The 17,487-nt window shown below is 34.7% G+C and overlaps 1 protein-coding gene across 50 annotated transcripts in view; it reads left to right on the top strand.

The window, feature by feature from the left end:
* Positions 1 to 17,487, top strand: part of PIKFYVE (phosphoinositide kinase, FYVE-type zinc finger containing) — a 92,066-nt gene that overhangs the window by 65,894 nt on the left and 8,685 nt on the right. For all 50 annotated transcript variants that reach the window (XM_065525946.1, XM_065525951.1, XM_065525949.1 and 47 more), the window contains 12 exons: positions 1,756 to 1,869; positions 2,248 to 2,356; positions 2,472 to 2,626; positions 3,283 to 3,373; positions 5,713 to 5,773; positions 6,627 to 6,764; positions 7,466 to 7,586; positions 10,003 to 10,098; positions 12,273 to 12,356; positions 13,238 to 13,335; positions 15,045 to 15,209; positions 17,143 to 17,202. In XM_065525946.1, the coding sequence (XP_065382018.1) occupies positions 1,756 to 1,869; positions 2,248 to 2,356; positions 2,472 to 2,626; positions 3,283 to 3,373; positions 5,713 to 5,773; positions 6,627 to 6,764; positions 7,466 to 7,586; positions 10,003 to 10,098; positions 12,273 to 12,356; positions 13,238 to 13,335; positions 15,045 to 15,209; positions 17,143 to 17,202 (1,292 nt within the window). The remainder of the gene's footprint in view (positions 1 to 1,755; positions 1,870 to 2,247; positions 2,357 to 2,471; positions 2,627 to 3,282; positions 3,374 to 5,712; positions 5,774 to 6,626; positions 6,765 to 7,465; positions 7,587 to 10,002; positions 10,099 to 12,272; positions 12,357 to 13,237; positions 13,336 to 15,044; positions 15,210 to 17,142; positions 17,203 to 17,487) is intronic.

Raw genomic sequence — 17,487 nt, forward strand, 5'->3', positions numbered from 1 at the left:
TTTTTTAACATTTTCACTTGTTACTGGATTGAATTAATTTGTGGGATTCCCCATTTCTACACTTATAAATGCAGAGGACCAGACTGTATTAAGAACTTTAAGTATTATTTTATTTACTTTTTACCCTACGAAATAGTTATTATCCTCACTTACAGAGCTTATGATCTGAACACTTACAGAGCTTTCAGGTGATGGAGTCATGATTTGAACCCTAGTCGATCTACTACCAGCCTCACTCTTTTTAAAAAAAATTTTTTAATATAAAAATTTTAGAAAATTATGAGACAGGATCTCATTGTTACCTAGGCTGGTCTTGAATTGTGCTCAGGTGATGATCTTGCCTCGGCCTTTCGAACTGTGGGAATTAGAAGTGTGAGTCACCATGTCCGGCCCTGGCTTAACTCTTAACCATTGTTTTGGCATCTGATGGCATCTGAAAGTCTGTCAGAATGTTTGCCAAGACATTAACCATCAGAAAGATAACCACATATTTCTAGAACCAAAAGTCTGTGTTCAAAGAATTGATAGTTGCCATTGTGGTATTAAATAATTTGAGAAAGCCTTCAGGTTCTACCTTCAAAATATATCCAGAGTCTGAGCACTTTTTATCACCTCTACCACTACCACTTTGGGCTGAGCCTCTGTTATCTTTCACCTGGCCTTAGCCAGTCTCCCTTTGGCCTTGTCCCTTTAGCCTCTTCTCAACACAGCAGTCAGAGTGGTTCTTTTAAGGGGCAGTCAGCTAAGGCCACTCCTCTGCTCTAGACACTCCAAAGGGTGTCTGTTTCACCTGGAGTAAAAGCCAAAGTCCATTTACTGGCCTTCAGTCTACCTGCTCTGGCTGCCTAGGACCTCTCTGCTCTTATCTCCTACTACTCTCTCTTCACTCATCCTGCTGCTGCCCCACTGGCCTCCTGACTGGGCCTCAGGTATGTCAAGTAGGTTCCTGCCTGGGAGCCTTGTGCTTGTTCTTCCTCTTGGAATTGCTCATTCCCAGATACCTGCTTGTTGCTTCCTTGCCTCTTACAAGTCTTTGCTCACATTTCACCTGCCCTGACACTCTCCCATCCTAGCACTCTGCTTCTCTTTCTTGCTATATTTTTCTCCATATACTGAACCTCTGATATGTTTTGTTACTTGAATTTGTTTTGTTACCTGAATCTTGTTTTTCCTGAATTAGGAGAACAGGAATTGTTAATGTTATATCCTCAGCACCTGAAACAGTGTCTGGCACATAATAGACCCTCAGGAGATATTTGCTAATTAGAGCTTATTTCCTTTTTTAAGCAAGAGCTTTTAACCGTGCATGTTGGGCCTTGCCAGGGAGTGGGGTTGTAGCATTTGTTGGTCAATATAAACCCTCAGGTGGAAAGGAAACAAAAGACTCATGAAGAATCTTCAGGAGCTGGAGAGGTACTGAATGCCTACAATTAGATGTAGGTATTTTAGTTTCCTTATTAATAGGGATGGTTTATAGCCATCATTTTTGGTTTTACAGCAGATAAGATAACTTCAAGGGATAAATGATGGTACTACAGTGTAATGAAAGATAAAATCCCTCCAGAATTGGGGAGGATATTTATTGTAAGAGCTAAAAATTATCTTTAATATCTTTGTGATTGTTTTAAAATGCCATTTTATAGAAACTTTTTCTCTTATGCCTCATAGGATTTAGTTGAACATCATGATACAGCTCTATTCAAGATATTAAATTATTTTTCATTTTCTATTGGTCCTTGTATTTTTTTCTGTCAGTTATTCTCCCATTCGGCTTCTTGAAGTATGTGTTCCACTCCCCAAAATATTCATTAAGCGTCAGGCCCCATTAAAAGTGTCCCTTCTTCAGGATCTGAAGGACTTCTTTCAAAAGTAAGTTCAGTTTCTTTTATCGTCTTTTTTTTTTGTTTATTTACAGCTATTTTAAAGTATCAGGTTTGTTCATTTTACTTTCTTTGAAAATGTAAATAGCTTTTCTAACTGTATGCTATGCATGCGTGGTGTACAAAAAGAAAATTGTAGACTTTATGGAAAAATAATAAAAAAGAAGCCAAACTCTTTTAGACATAGCAACTTAAAATTTTGAAGTACATCCTTTTAGGTCTTATTTGCTCTGCAAAACTGTATGTAATTCTTAATTAGGTAAAACATTATTTTAATTATGTTTTGCACAACTTTTTTTTCTATTTATGTGAAATAGAAAATTTGATTCACTCTTTCTAAAGTGTTCAATGTTCTCTCTATTGTTAGAGTTTCACAGGTATATCTTGCCATTGATGAAAGACTTGCATCTTTGAAAACTGATACATTTAGTAAAACAAGAGAGGAAAAAATGGAAGATATCTTTGCACAGAAAGAGGTAATTTATTTCTTTGGTAGAAAATTCAAAAGTTACTTATTAACTTAATAGAAGTTTATTTTGGGGCATGTCTGTATAGGTCTCTGTCTCCGGAAATTGTTTCTGTTCCTTGTAGATGGAAGAAGGCGAGTTCAAGAACTGGATTGAGAAGATGCAAGCAAGGCTCATGTCTTCCTCTGTAGATACCCCTCAGCAACTACAGTCGGTCTTTGAGTCACTCATTGCCAAGAAACAAAGTCTCTGTGAAGTGCTGCAAGCTTGGAATAACAGGTGTGATTTTGCAGTCTAGTTTTCTTTAATATTATTGCTACATTTGTTCTAATATGATATCTTACAACTTACAAATCTTTAATTATGGATGTTTCATTTTGTGCTCAAGTTAAAGAAGCTTTTGTTTTCCATCACCCTCCTTTCCTCTTTATATTTTAAAATATATGTGCTATATTTTAGGTAGTTTGTGAAGATGTAAAAACCAAAGAGGAGAAGAGCCTTTGATACTGTTTCTAATATAATTTGAAACAGTGTTGTTCAGATGTGTGTGCTGTTGAATTGTTTTTAACTGAAGTAGTATGCCATGAGTCACTGTTGGTTTTTGGCCAGCAATTTCAAATATATTGATATATTTATCTTATGCCTTTATTTCAATATTTATTTTTAGAAGTATTTTTCTTTATAATAATTTGCTATTCTTTTTTTTACAACTATAGTCGATAGGAATGGTCGATAACAAATGCTCCTGGTTAATTAGATATGACAAAAACTTACTCTTATTTATATATAACTTTAAAGACTATGGTTAATCCAAACAGGAAAACTTTGTGATTTCAAAGTTGTAAAGAGAAAATTTATAAACAGCACTCAAGGTGCAGAAACAAACCATATATATATATATATTTTGTTTTGTTTTGTTTTGCTTTTGGCCACAGGTTGCAGGACCTTTTCCAACAGGAAAAGGGTAGAAAGAGACCTTCAGTTCCTCCAAGTCCTGGAAGACTGAGACAAGGGGAAGAAAGCAAGGTGTGAAGTGTAATCTTGTCTTTGGTCCTTAATAGATAAAATATAGTTAGTTCCATTTATAATACTTAGCAGGGATAGTTTAATACATACTTTAGTAATGACATCCAGTAGGGTTTTCCATTTTGAATTTGTGAGGTTTCAAGGAACTGTGACCTGGATTACTTTTATGTTATAACCTGAAATAAAATGATCGGTTATAATTTATTTATTTGAAATGTTTTTAAAAGCTACAGTTTGCTGGCATCACCGGGGGTGGCATCATGGTGACAGCAAGTGCTACAAAGGAAAGTCGTGGATACTCTGAGTATATAATAGGGTCCTCATTTATTTTATACTCTGCAGTTTTGGGTGTTTTTAAAATCTCTGTGCTTAAATAAGAGGTTTTTCTTAAGGTATTTGAACTGCGTCAGTTCTTTTTCAACTGTGTTAGTTTTCTCTTGCTCGGTGATAGATTATCCGAAACATTGGCCAAAACCACAAATTTATTTCATGGTTTCTGTGGGTCAGAAGACTGGCAAGCATGACTAGGTTCTCTGCTCAGAATCTGACACAGCTGAACTCAAGATTTTGGCTGGGGCTTCTGTCTTATCTGAGACTCAGGGTCTCCTACTCATTCAGGTTGTTGGCAGAATTCAGTTTCTATTAGTTGTAGGATTGATGTCCTCGTTTTCTTGCTGGCTGTCCACCGGACGCCATTCTTAACCCCTAGAGGCTGCCTGCATTTCTTGCCATTCAGTACTCTCCATCTTCAAAACCTACAGCAATGTGTCAAACCTTTCTTTTGCTTCGAATCACTTACTTTCTCTGTCTTTGATCTATAGACACAGATTTAAGGACTCATGTGGTTATATCAGATCCATCTGGATAATTTTCCTATTTTGAGGTCGTCTGATTTGGGGTCTTAATTACATCTGCAAAATTACAGAAGTACCTAAATTAGTCCAGATGCTCCTCAACTTCTGAGAGGTTGATGTTCTGATAAACTCATCATTAGTTGAAAACATCCAAAAGTATGTTTTTGACTTAAATATTTTCAATTTATGATGAGTTTATGTGGATGTAACCCCATCATAAGTTGAGGAGCATACCGGATGCATAGTGGTTTTGTGACATTGTAAAGTTGGAAAATCTTAAGTCAGACCATCATAAGTCAGGGAATGTGTATGTGATTAATGGAGAAGAGATGTGTATACACCAAGGGCTGGGAATCTTGGGGCCATATTAGAATTCTGCCTATGACACCACGTTTCACATGAATTAATGTCAGCTTATTATAAGGGCTTCATGTTCTGATATCATGAGGGCTTTGAGGGAGTATTTTCTTTTTGTACAGTGTGTAGTATTTGTAGAATATTTTCATGGAATGATGGATCCAGGTACTTAAGATATTTTTGTTATTTAGTAATATATAGTGAATTCTTCCTTTTTGTCTCATAAACAACTGTGTAGAAACACACAGATGTTTGTGAGACAAAAAGGAAGTTTAGGTGAGAGTAAGAATTAAGGCTACTGAAGATCTGTGTGTTGGTATTTGCCAACTAGTGTGGAGCTGTTAATGACTAGCACAGACTTCTGGTGGCCTTTCCATTTGCTCACTGAAGAAACTGCAAAGCTAGTAGTGTAAGCATGTAGATAGATACAGAATTGAAAATACAGAATTATTGAACAGATGATCATCTTTTTTGAAAGATTGAAAGTTGATTTGAAATTCTGTAGCACTGCCCTTAATATTTACAGTGGATGGTCCCCCGTTATCCAAGGAGGGTATGTTCTAAGACAGCTCAGTGGAAACATGAAATAGCAGATAGTACTAAACCATGTATGTACTGTTTTTTTCCTATGTATGTGTACCTATGGTAAAGTTTAATTTATAAATTAGGCACAGTAAGAGATTAACAATAGTAATAATAAAAGAGAACAATTATAATAGTATGCCAGCATCACTGCTTTTGCGCTTTGGGACCATTAAAATAAGGGTTACTTGAAAATAAGCACTGCCGTACTATGATGGTTGATCTGATAACCAGGACAGCTACTAAGTGACTAAAGGGTAGATAGTGTGTACGGTATGTTGCATGTTTAAATAGGTTACTTATATTAATGAGTTTATTTATAAATAAGTTAATGCAGATTTAATAACTTTCTCTGTTTTCATTTCTAATAAGGTAAAAATTTTTAAGGTAAACAAAAGCTAATTAAAAATATTAAGGGGGTTTTTAGTAATTTTTAAGGGTGTAAATGGGTCCTGAGACCAAAAAGTTTAAGATTCACTGATTAAAAATTTTTTTGAATGTGATTTTCATGTTTTCCATAAGAATAAAGTATTTACTTCTCTACAGGTAAGTGCGATGGATGCCTCTCCACGGAATATTTCTCCAGGACTTCAGAATGGAGAAAAAGGTTGGTCCTGAGTCTGGTGATCACTTGCCATTGGATTTAAAGAAATTTCTTATTGTATAAGTTGTTTTAAACTGTTTGAGCAGTTTTTCTGATTCTGTCGTTCATAGACTTTCTTTCCTTCCTGTAGAGCACTTGTAATCCTATCAGATTATCATACAGTTTATTGCAATAAGATAAATCAGGTTATAGAAATACATGAAATATAAAGAAGGCTGCTATTAGGGGAAGAAAAAACAGAAAAAAGTAAATTGAATTTGTTTTGCTTATTACAAAGTCAGTCCGCAGGTTTCATTGCAAAAATCTTGTAAAGTTTAATTTACAGTTTTAATGTCACTAAAATATTGTCTAGACTTAAGATGTCTTTCACAATATTTCATTGAATAATTTGATGTCATCATAGAAACTTTGTGGGGACACTTACATGGACTGTAGAACCAGGAGCTCAACTTTTAATTCTTGGCATTTTTCTATTATAATTGTTTTTTCTCTCCCAGAATAAGCGTGCAGCCTTTCTCACAGTGTCCTAATTTCATTCTCTATTAAACTAAAAAACTAATATTTAGGTAGGCATTGTGGTATAATGGATAGTGTATTGGATAGGAGTCAGTCTTGGTTGACAGTTGCAGTACTGCTACCAGGATTTGATTGTAGTCAAGTCATACATAATTTTTCCGGATTTTTGTGTCCATTTCTATGACATGAGCTACATGACTTTTGTAGCTAGATGATTTTTAAAAAGTGAAAATTTTACCTTTTAGGAAGTAGGAATATGAATGAGCATTTAAAAAATATTAGGTAGACATGGACTTAGTATGTATGTAAATGACTCATTTAAGATTGTGTTTTTCTTTAGAGGATCGCTTCTTAACAACTTTGTCCAGCCAGAGCTCCACCAGTTCTACTCATCTCCAGTTGCCTACGCCACCTGAAGTCATGTCTGAGCAGTCAGTAGGAGGGCCCCCTGAGCTAGATACAGCCAGCAGTTCTGAAGGTAGAGGATAAGTCACTTTTACCATATTTCACTGAATCTAAGACTGAAAGATATATCATTGATTTACACGTGTCACCAAGAAGGAAAAACTGCTGATTCTTTGACGTAAGACTCTTATCCCTTAGAATTTTTGTTTACACTTACCGAAAGTGTTTTTTAGATTTAGCTTATTATCATATTGTTACTTCATTTAGTTACATTAATTGACGTGTAAATATCTTAGTATCAAAATGTCACTTATCCTCATCTACCTTCTGGGGATCTTCCTTTCTTAGGTTTCATAAGGCACATGATTACTGCTTTGTACGAAAATAAGAGAATTACAACCATTTCTCTAAGGACAGATATTTGCTTCATGATAACAGATTCATGCCTTGCTTTCTGTTTAGGCGGTGACTACTAAATTATAGTATAAACTTTGAAATTAACTTTAAAATTGCTATTTAACTCAGGTATAATAGCCACAGTGCTTCAGAGATGTTTAAAAAAACAGGTGTCCCTTGGAGTCAATGCTGTGTATGCGTCACTGTTGTTACCTGTTTTATCCCATAGTGGTCTTTTCCCTTGATCAGAAATTTTAAACTGTTATTGGTATAGTATACATATGTCCATATTCCAGAAAGGAAAAGAACCAAAGTCAGCAGCTTATATTTTTTATTCTCCCTGAATATTAATATTAAGTAGACTATTTTTCATTTTAGATGTGTTTGATGGGCATTTGCTGGGATCCACAGACAGCCAAGTGAAGGAAAAGTCAACCATGAAAGCCATCTTTGCAAATTTGCTTCCAGGAAATAGCTATAATCCTATTCCATTTCCTTTGTAAGTATTATTAAAACCAGTGGCTCTTAGCAGGGGGATTATTTTTCCTTAATTACTTGCTGCGTATTTTAATATATTTATCTGATGCATGATTTTTCAATCCCAATTTTATTTCATCATAGTAAAAGAGATGTCTTTTGATACAATGGAGTTTGTAGAACACATAATCGTTATAAAACAGTGGATGAATGGATAAAGAAAGCACTAGCCGATGTTACTTATAAATGTTTGAATTACTTGTTCTGGAAACACTTGTTTGTATATCTTTTTTCAAAGATACATGGCTGTATCTACTGATGTAATAATTATAAAAACATATTGCTGGTAATATATGAGGTTGGTATTACTCGTCTAATGGTTTGCGGGGACATGGCATTGTCCTAGCACTGATGATGAACTATAGTGACTTGTCCAAGTTTTCATGTCATCTTTTTTGTATGGGGCTCCCTCAAATTTGACTGCCTGTGAAAGTTTATTTTTCTTCCACTGGTTGACCGATGTGGCTCTCAAATGCTGCCCTTGTTATGGAGCAAGTGTATCCAAAAAGTGGACATTTTTGTTAATAAGGACTTCTGCTTTTTTATTAACTGACTGATGTATTTATTCAGTCAGTATTTAAACTTTTGTTTAGTGCCTATTTTAGTGCCCTATGATGTAGAATAAGATTTGTAAGGAACAGCCATCACTCTTAGGAGCTCATAATCTTTGGGAGGATACAGTTAGGACTCACACTACAGTATGTGATATGTTACATGATAGTAAAATATAAAAGTTCCCTTTTTTCTCTACTTTAGACCTGAATATATGAGTTTCTTGATTGGGCTGGGATCCCTGTTATGTTATGGTCTTTGTTCATGCTCTCACATTTATTTTTATTTTTTAAATTTTATTTTTGAATCAGAGTCTCACTCTGTCACCCAGGCTGGAATGTAGTGGTGTGATCTTAGCTCATTGCAACCTCTGCCTCCTAGATTTAAGTGATTCTCCTGCCTCAGCTTCCCAGGTAGCTGGGGGTGTGCACCACCATACCTGGCTAATTTTCATGTTTTTAGTAGAGATGAGGTTTCACCATCTTGGCCAGGCTGCTCTTGAACTCCTGACCTCAGGTGATCTGCTTACCTCAGTCTCCCAAAGTACTGAGCTACTGGACCCGGCCCTTTTTAATTTTTTTTAATATAGTTTTTTTCTTTTTATTTGTTTCTCTTCTCTCTAAACTGCTTTTTGTGAAACACAAAAATTCTTTTTTAATCATTCAGTCCTGTTCTTTCTCAGAAGAATGTACTAGACCCTCCCCTTACCTCCTGCTCCAGTCATAGTAGGTTTCTATTATATGCTCTTATGATTCCTATCTTGGTCCGTTCATGCTGCTATGATGAATTACCATAGACTGAGTTGCTTATAGACAACAGAAATTTATTTCTTATAGTCCTGGAGGCTAGAAGTCTGAGATGAGGGTGCCAGCATGGTTGGGTTTTGGCAAGGGTCCTCTTTTGGGTTGTAGATTGCTATTGTCTCTTTGTGTTCTCATGTGGTGGAAGGAGGCTGAGAGAGCTGTTTCCAATCTTTTTTATGAGGACACTAATCCCATTCATGAACGCTCCACCCTTATGACCTAAATTACCTCCTAAAGGCCCTACCTCCTTATACCATAACATTGGGGGTTAGGATTTTAACATAGGAATTTTGTGGGGGCTGGGGGGATAAACATTCATTCTATAGCAATTCCCTCATAGCACTTACCACAGAGATTATATTTATTTATTTATAGAATTGTCTGTTTCTTTGCCCCCACTACACTGTAAACTCTATGGTGCCAATTTTTTTTTCACCATTATATTGTTAACATCTCACACATGTAAGATCCTTAAAAATAGTTTTTCTTCATATTGTATCCTTGGCATGTTCGGTGTTCAGTAAATAGCACCTAAATAAAAATTGACTGTGCCTAACAGTGCCTAGGTGAGTTAGGGTCGGAGTCAGGGGAGCAAAATTTAAGTGGAAATGGAGCTACACTGGGTTTTTTGTATGATAATGGTAGAGTGGCTGTGTTGCATTGTTTATTATTGAACTAGTAGTATGTCTTCTCCACAATTTCTGGAAGACTTTTTCTCTCTAGCTTATAATGGAACAAAGTATCTTAGACTTCTGCTGTTGATTGTAGATTTTTTTTTGAGGTTAGTATGGCCAGAGTCTTGGCAGTATGGAAAGGTTTGTTTGGAGTGACTATTGCAGAACCCTCTGATTTGAAACCTGATTAATTCTGATAATTTTCTAATTGCCTTCAAAAACTTTCTCGTGATATCTTTTTCTTTCTTAATGATTCAAGTTATCATATATGCATACATTTTGGCTTTCTTAATTATATTCTTAACTCTACAGTACTTAGTTAACTTACGTATTTTAAAAATTTTCATAGTGATCCAGATAAACACTATTTAATGTACGAACATGAACGAGTGCCCATTGCAGTCTGCGAGAAGGAACCCAGCTCCATCATTGCTTTTGCTCTCAGGTATGGGACTTTGACTTATGATGATATCTATGTATTTTATGTATGTCTATTAATCCCTTATTTTTGGAATCTTTCATATAAAGCAGAATGATTAAATATAAGTAAAAATGTATGCTCTTTAGTCATGGTAGCTTGTTCTTTTTTTTTTTTTTTTTTTTTTTTTTTCAGACAGAGTGTCACTCTGTTGCCCAGGCTGGAGTGCAGTGGTGCAATCTCGGCTCACTGCAACCTGTGCCTCCTGGATTCAGGCAATTCTCCTGCCTCAGCCTCTCGAGTAGCTGGGACTACAGGCACATACCACCATGCCTGGCTAATTTTTGTATTTTTAGTAGAGAAGGGGTTTCACCATATTGGTCAGGCGGGTCTTGAACTCCTGACCTCAGGTGATCCACCCGCCTCGGCCTCCCAAAGTGTCGGAATTACAGATGTGAGCCACCGCGCCTGGCAGCTTGTTCTTTTTGTCCATAAAAATCTTCTTTGTACCCAAATAATGGAGTAAAGGATGATTCCTAAGTAAGCTCCTAATAACTAAATTGACTTGGCAAGTTATTTCCAGAGCCTTAAATCCTCTATCCATTCTATTAAAATATGTTTTCCCTTGTATCCCTTCCCTCAGTTTACTTATTGACACAGTACTTGGAACATCCTGCCTTGTACAGTCTGAATATCTTTTTTGTACCATTCACTCATTTTCTACATACGAGGTAAAATTTTTCTGCTTAGAAAACAGCAGTCACCTCTTATCCATGGAGGGTATGTTCTGAGAACCCCCATGGATGTCTGAACCTACAGATAGTATCGAACCCTGTAAATACTATGTTTTTTCCTATACATACCTACCTGTGATAAAGTTTAATTTATAAATTAGCCAAGCCACAATAAGAGATGAACAACAGCAATAACAAGATAGAACAGTTTTATGACAATATACTATAACAAAAGTTACGTGAATGTGTTCTCTCTCTTTCTAAATATCTTAATGTTTTTGGATTGCTGTTGACTGTGGGTAATTGAAACCATGGAAAGTGAAACTATGGATGAGGAGGTACTACTGTAATGCTGTTCTTATGCCTTACTCCGTAGACATTTCTGACTTTTTAGTTTATACAGTTATGTATCTTAAAGATATATCCACTTAAAAATATATATAGTATGTCTAAAAGGGCAAAGCTTTTAAATTTTAAGAATATCTTGGTGGTAGCTGAACTTAGTTTAAGTAGAATCTAAGACGTTTAAAGCAATTTTTTCCCACTGGAAGGCATTACAATGTTTAATTTTTCTTTTTAGATAGTGGTTACAAGGAGTCCATTTATTCAACAAATATTTGAATGTTTACAAAATGTGATATACTAGGTATTGGATATACAGGAGTAAATAAGATAGATTTACATGCCTCTGCCTTTATGGAGTTTAGAGTTTACTATGTAGATAATGAGGAATTTTTTCCTTGATAGGATTCCATATGATACATTTTTAACCTTTGCCTTTGGCCTCTGTGAACATAGTATAAGCTTCTCACTTTATTTATTAGTCATAATATATTAATAGGTAAGAAAGGTAGGAGAGTCAGTCAAATCAAAAGTATTTTTTATACCATTAGGAAGTAAGGATTCTAGTTGAGATATTTTTTCAATGTCTTAGAAAAATAACACATCCTAACATGCCTCTCTTGTTGCATGACATTTATCTAAAGCAGGGCTCCCAGACTGCTAGTCTAAGAGTCAGGTTTTTTTGTTTTTGTTTTTTTCTTTTTTGTTAATAGAACATTAAACATTTTTTTCCCTTAAAGTTTAGTACTTTAAGTAGAAAAGCACTCTCATATTATTTTTTTCTCTATTGTACTAAATACTGAGGCTTCAAACTTTTAAGTTACCTGTTCAGTCCCTGAAGTCATTTGATGTAAATATTAGTAAATAGGCTTTTAAAATCTTTGTTGAGGATATTGATACTGGTTGATGAGTCAGTGGGTCATATTTTGTATTACCTTCTATGAAGACATTGACCTTCCTCATGAAGCTTCTACTTGATTGCTTTTATTAGTTAACCAAAATTATTTAATTATGGAAAGTTATAATGATTGTGCTTCTGTAATGCAATACTTACTGTAAAGCATATGATTTGCTTTTAAAGAATAAGTTAATGTTTAACATTTTTCAACCTATTTTTACCCTAAGTTGTAAAGAATACCGAAATGCCTTAGAGGAATTGTCTAAAGTGACTCAGTGGAACGGTGCTGAAGAAGGGCTTCCAACAAATAGGTGATTCATGATTGAGTAGAAACTATTTTAATTTAGTTATCATTTTCTATATGCTTGTACTTCAGTTTTATTATAGCATTTTATCAGCATAAAAATTTCTAGGATTCAGATAATGGCACTCATTCAGCCAATAATTGAGACAACAAAGCTCAATTATAGCAAAAGAACTAAACAGTCCCTTAGAATGCAGTTTTATGATAATTGCAATAGCAGTTAAATGTATATTCAGATTTAATGACATTTTTGAAAAAAATGAAAAAATGTTTTTATTTAAAAACTAAATTGGTGTTTATTTTTTATTTTTATAAAATTGTAAAATTGGTAAGCTACTGCTTGACTTGGCAATTTAAAGTATCTATGAATTGTTTATAATAAGTAAAGGTCCTAATACTTCAAAAACCAAATCCAAACCAGTTCATTTGGCATGTTCAGTATTTTAGACTTTTAGACAGAAATTGTCACATGCTTATTATTATGATTCTTACTGAAATAGAGTTTCCAACTCTACTAACATGATAAAATTTTATCTGAATTATCATTGCGATAACTAGCGTGAGAGAAAGGAATTGATATTTTCTGTAATTGTTTGATTTATGGGTGCTGATATAGTGTTAATGGACTTGGGAAACATAATTTATTCCTCCATATATTTTTATAGTTACAGCATTTCACTTTCAGTCTAGTAGATATTAGATATTTCAGACTTTTTTTTCTGTGTTCTAGCCTGTGTTTATGTAAATTATGAATCAGACTTTGGTATTGTAGGTGGGGTTAAGTAGGAAGTAAATCAGTATACAACGTAATTAGTGTAGAGTACCTACTATTTTCTGTTTGACTTGTATAAAACTAATTTTTCCTTTTTTTTTTTTTTCTCATTTTAGTACTTTAGATAGCAGACCAAAGAGTAGCAGCCCTATCAGATTACCTGAAATGAGTGGAGGACAGACAAACCGTACAGCAGAAACAGAACCACAACCAAGTAAGATTACGCATGGAGGAATATTTATAATTAGATTTACCTATAATTATGGTTTGAAAAAGAAAATACATAAAAACAAATTAGTACCGTCTGGCAATGATTTACTACTTCTGATCTCTGAAATATAAATTTAGATATTTTTATATGTCCTCTTTATAGGTGTTTTGCTTTTCTTCATTGATTCTTGTCTCAAATGTAAGTTCAAGGTATTGGATTGGAAACTTTTAGAAGCTCTTTGGTCTATGCAAAAAGGAGGATCTGCTTCCTAGAAGAGCTTTCAGTTTAAAATATACAACCTAAGATGCAAGATACATTTTTTTTCCTTTTTAGTTTTACAGTATTACTGGCACTATGAAAATAAATTTTCATGCATTCCCTCCTTTAATCCCCCTAATAACCAAGTAAGAATTATTTGACATATCCTTATTTTTCAGAAAGGAAGTTAAAATTTAGATTTAGTAACTTGCTTAAGATTAGACAGTGGTGAAGCCACTGTGTTTGAATTTGTGTTTCTCTGACTTTGTCGGGAATACATTCAGCTACAAGTAACAAAAAATTCAACTGTAAGGATTTAAACAAATGACAGCTTATTTTTCTAACATAACCAAACCTGGAGGTTGGCAGTTGCTGACATTTGTTTAGCTGCTCACCATTGTTACACCGTTAGGGGAATAGTTTCTCTATGATTCCTTTAAGTTTTCCTCATATTAAAAGTGTTCCATTTTTGTTTGAATTTGAGGCAGAAACCAGGATGTTGCAAACTGCAGCTGTTCTCTGTCATTAGGAAAGCAGAGGCTCTTCCTTTAATCTCATTGGTCAGAACTGGGGCTCATGGCCGCTCCTGACTGAAAGAGACAGAGAAAGTAGGGAGCAGCATTGTCCCAGTTGGGTTATACAAATCATGATCCTTTCCTGGTGCTGTACACATAGTCACACTCCCCACCCCGCTCCCCTCTTCCCCCAAGTTGGCATTCTGTTAGTAGGGAACCAGGTAGGAGTGGATATTAAGGAGGCAATACTAGTGTCTGTTACCCAAGTAAGCACATTTATGATTGACATTTTCTGTGAATTTTGTAAATGGTAAATTTGCAAGAATTAGAATCATATTAATAGTATGATGAATGAAGCTCAAAACTAGAAGTAAAAGTATAGAGCAAGCTTTAGTAAATTATTGGCTGTTTGATGGCCTTTTTTCTTTTTTGAAAGATGCTAAAAAGGAAATCTTATCTTTTCCTGTGTTGGAGTGTAGGAACACAAATGACACAAAGATGTTACCTTTAACTGAATTCTTGTAGCTTGTGAAATTGTTTTGTGTTCGTTTAGTTAACTATATTGCAGTACTGTAAGAACTCAGCCCTAATTTAATCCTGTTGCTTAAGCTGTGACTGCCTTTGAAAGATATTTTTGAAAGGCTTTCTAGATAATTCCCCATATTTTTATATTCATCTAGCTGAGTGTTAACCCTCCATCTTTTTTTAAGTTTTTATTAATAGTGGTTTGTGTTAAAAAGGGTGCTTGATTATGCAAAAACAACATGTGGAACAATAAGTAACAACATGTGGGACAATGTGCAAACAAAAGTATCTGCATTACTCAGATTGATTAACTTCATATAGTGGTTACTGCTAATAAAGAAATGAGTTGAAAATTTTTCTTTTCCATCTGCAGTGACCTGTACTTAAAATTAATATGTAACTTCTTATTTTTAGCCAAAAAGGCTTCTGGAATGTTGTCCTTCTTCAGAGGGACAGCAGGGAAAAGCCCCGATCTCTCTTCCCAGAAGAGAGAGACCTTACGTGGAGCAGATAGTGCTTACTACCAGGTTGGGCAGACGGGCAAGGAGGGGACCGAGAATCAAGGCGTTGAGCCTCAAGGTGTGTTAAAGAAGAATAAATATGCTTATTCTAGGCTTTCATTTTTTTATTTTAGTTGCATATATTTCTTACAGCCTTAAATAGATAATTCTTAGTGCTGAAACTGTGGCATTCCTTCTGTTCTCATTTGTCAATGTGTTAGAGTGGAAAAAGCATGGCACTGGGAGAGTCCAACTAGTTTCAGATTTCACTGCCATCGTGTACTGTGTGGTAGAATCAGAAATCTTTAGTTTCCATAACCTGTAAAGTGGCAAAAACAATGTCTTCCAAGGTGGATGTGACATTCCACATGTAAAAACATCTGTCTCAATATGTAACTCATATTATATACTCAAATGTTTTCTTTCTTTTCAAGTCCCTGTAAAGTTGCAGCTATTTATGTTGCCCTTCGTTTTGACATTTAAAAATTATGTCTAGTGCTGGGTGAGATAGCCCATGTCTATCATCCCATCACTTTGGGAGGCTGAGACATCAGGATCACTTGAAGCCAGGAGTTTGAGACCAGCCTGAGCAATAAAGTGTGGAAAAAAAAATGTGTGTGTGTGTGTATGTATGCATGTGTGTATCTACCTCATTGTGTTTGGGTATAGGTTTAGATCAGGAATAGGCAGACTGTGATGACCTCTTTTTGTAAATTAACGTTTATTGAGAAAACACCCATTCATTTACTTATCATCTGGTTACTTTCACTTATATTGGCAAGTTGAGTAGTTGGAACTTTTTCAGAGTGAAATATTTACTCTCTCTCTATACAGAAATAGTTTGGTGTCCTCTGGGTTAGTCTATGAATTAGTAGTTTTAAAAATAGCAACTGCTGGGCCCAGTATGGTAATCCCAGCACTTTGGGAGGCTGAGGTGGGTGGATCACTTGAGACCAGGAGTTGGAGACGAGCCTGGCCAACATAAAGAAACCCCATCTCTACTGAAAATAAAACAGTTAGCCGGCCCTGGTGGCGCATGCCTGTAATCTCAACTACTTGGGAGGCTGAGGCACGAGAATCACATGAACCCAGGAGGTGTAGGTTGCAGTGAGTGGAGATTGCGCCATTGCACTCTAGCCTGGGTGACAGCAAGACTCTATCTCAAAAAAACAGACAGACAAAAAAAAAACTGCTATAATAAACTTTGACTAGTAATTAAGATACCTGTTTTGTATTCTATAGGCTGCTTGCTATTGGGCTGTAGCTGTTTATAATGGCATCCTTGGAAGGCCTAGATGCTTCAAAAATTATTTTGAAATGTGAAACTTAGGGGACTATTTGTTCTTCTAGATATTAAGATGTATTTCAAATCTCTAATAATTAAACAGAAAGTAGTAGGCTTGCAATGCAAGTCAGTAACATATTAAAAAAATAGCTCTGACATAGATTCTAGTATATTTTATGTATAAAAATATATTTTAAGTATATTAATATATAATTATATGTTAATTATGTTGTATAATTATATATGTTATATGCTAATAATAAAGTTATATAACTGGTATATAATTTTGTTTTAAAATTATGTTTTATAAAATAATATTTTATACATATTTTATATAGCTTAGTACATGATAAAGCAGTACAAACGATTGGGGAAACATTATTCTACACACATGGGGAAAATAGTCATAATAAAGAAGCCATGGAAGTTCTTAGTATAAGAACTGAGTTACTATATTGCCATTGTAGGAATCATTCAGTTGTAAGAAAAAGTATTCAATCTAAATTCTCTATTTTTCTAATTTAAAAACTGAAATTCCTAACATTTTTATTGTAATCATTTAGACAGTTTAATTGTATATCTTATGCTTGCTTGATAGTGACTTGAGTAGGATATTTTTGCTTTTAATTTGCTAAGTTTTTTTGTTACATCAAGGAAAAAGGAAAGGACAAAATGAACTGATAATTACTCAAAACCTTGGCTTTACTAATGATATTAAACCTTTTAGATGAAGTAGATGGAGGAGATACACAAAAGAAACAACTCATAAATCCTCATGTGGAACTTCGTAAGTATGAGATATTATATCATTGGTTTGGGGAGAGGGACTACAGTTGAGCCAACTCTATTATTTGAGAATTCTAGCTTCATACTGAATAAATGTCCCAGTTCTTGAAATGAATATTAAGTCTGTGTGCTGATGTGAGGTATATTTAATCTATAGTTTGTAAAATATACATTTAATGTATAAAGAAATTTTATCAAAAGCATAATTTATTTGTAAATTATGCTTTCATTTCTTTTTTTTTTTTTTTTTTTTTGAGACGGAGTCTCGCTCTGTCGCCCAGGCTGG

The sequence above is a fragment of the Macaca fascicularis genome, chromosome 12 (assembly GCF_037993035.2).
Source record: "Macaca fascicularis isolate 582-1 chromosome 12, T2T-MFA8v1.1".
In the NCBI taxonomy this organism is placed as follows: domain Eukaryota; kingdom Metazoa; phylum Chordata; class Mammalia; order Primates; family Cercopithecidae; genus Macaca; species Macaca fascicularis.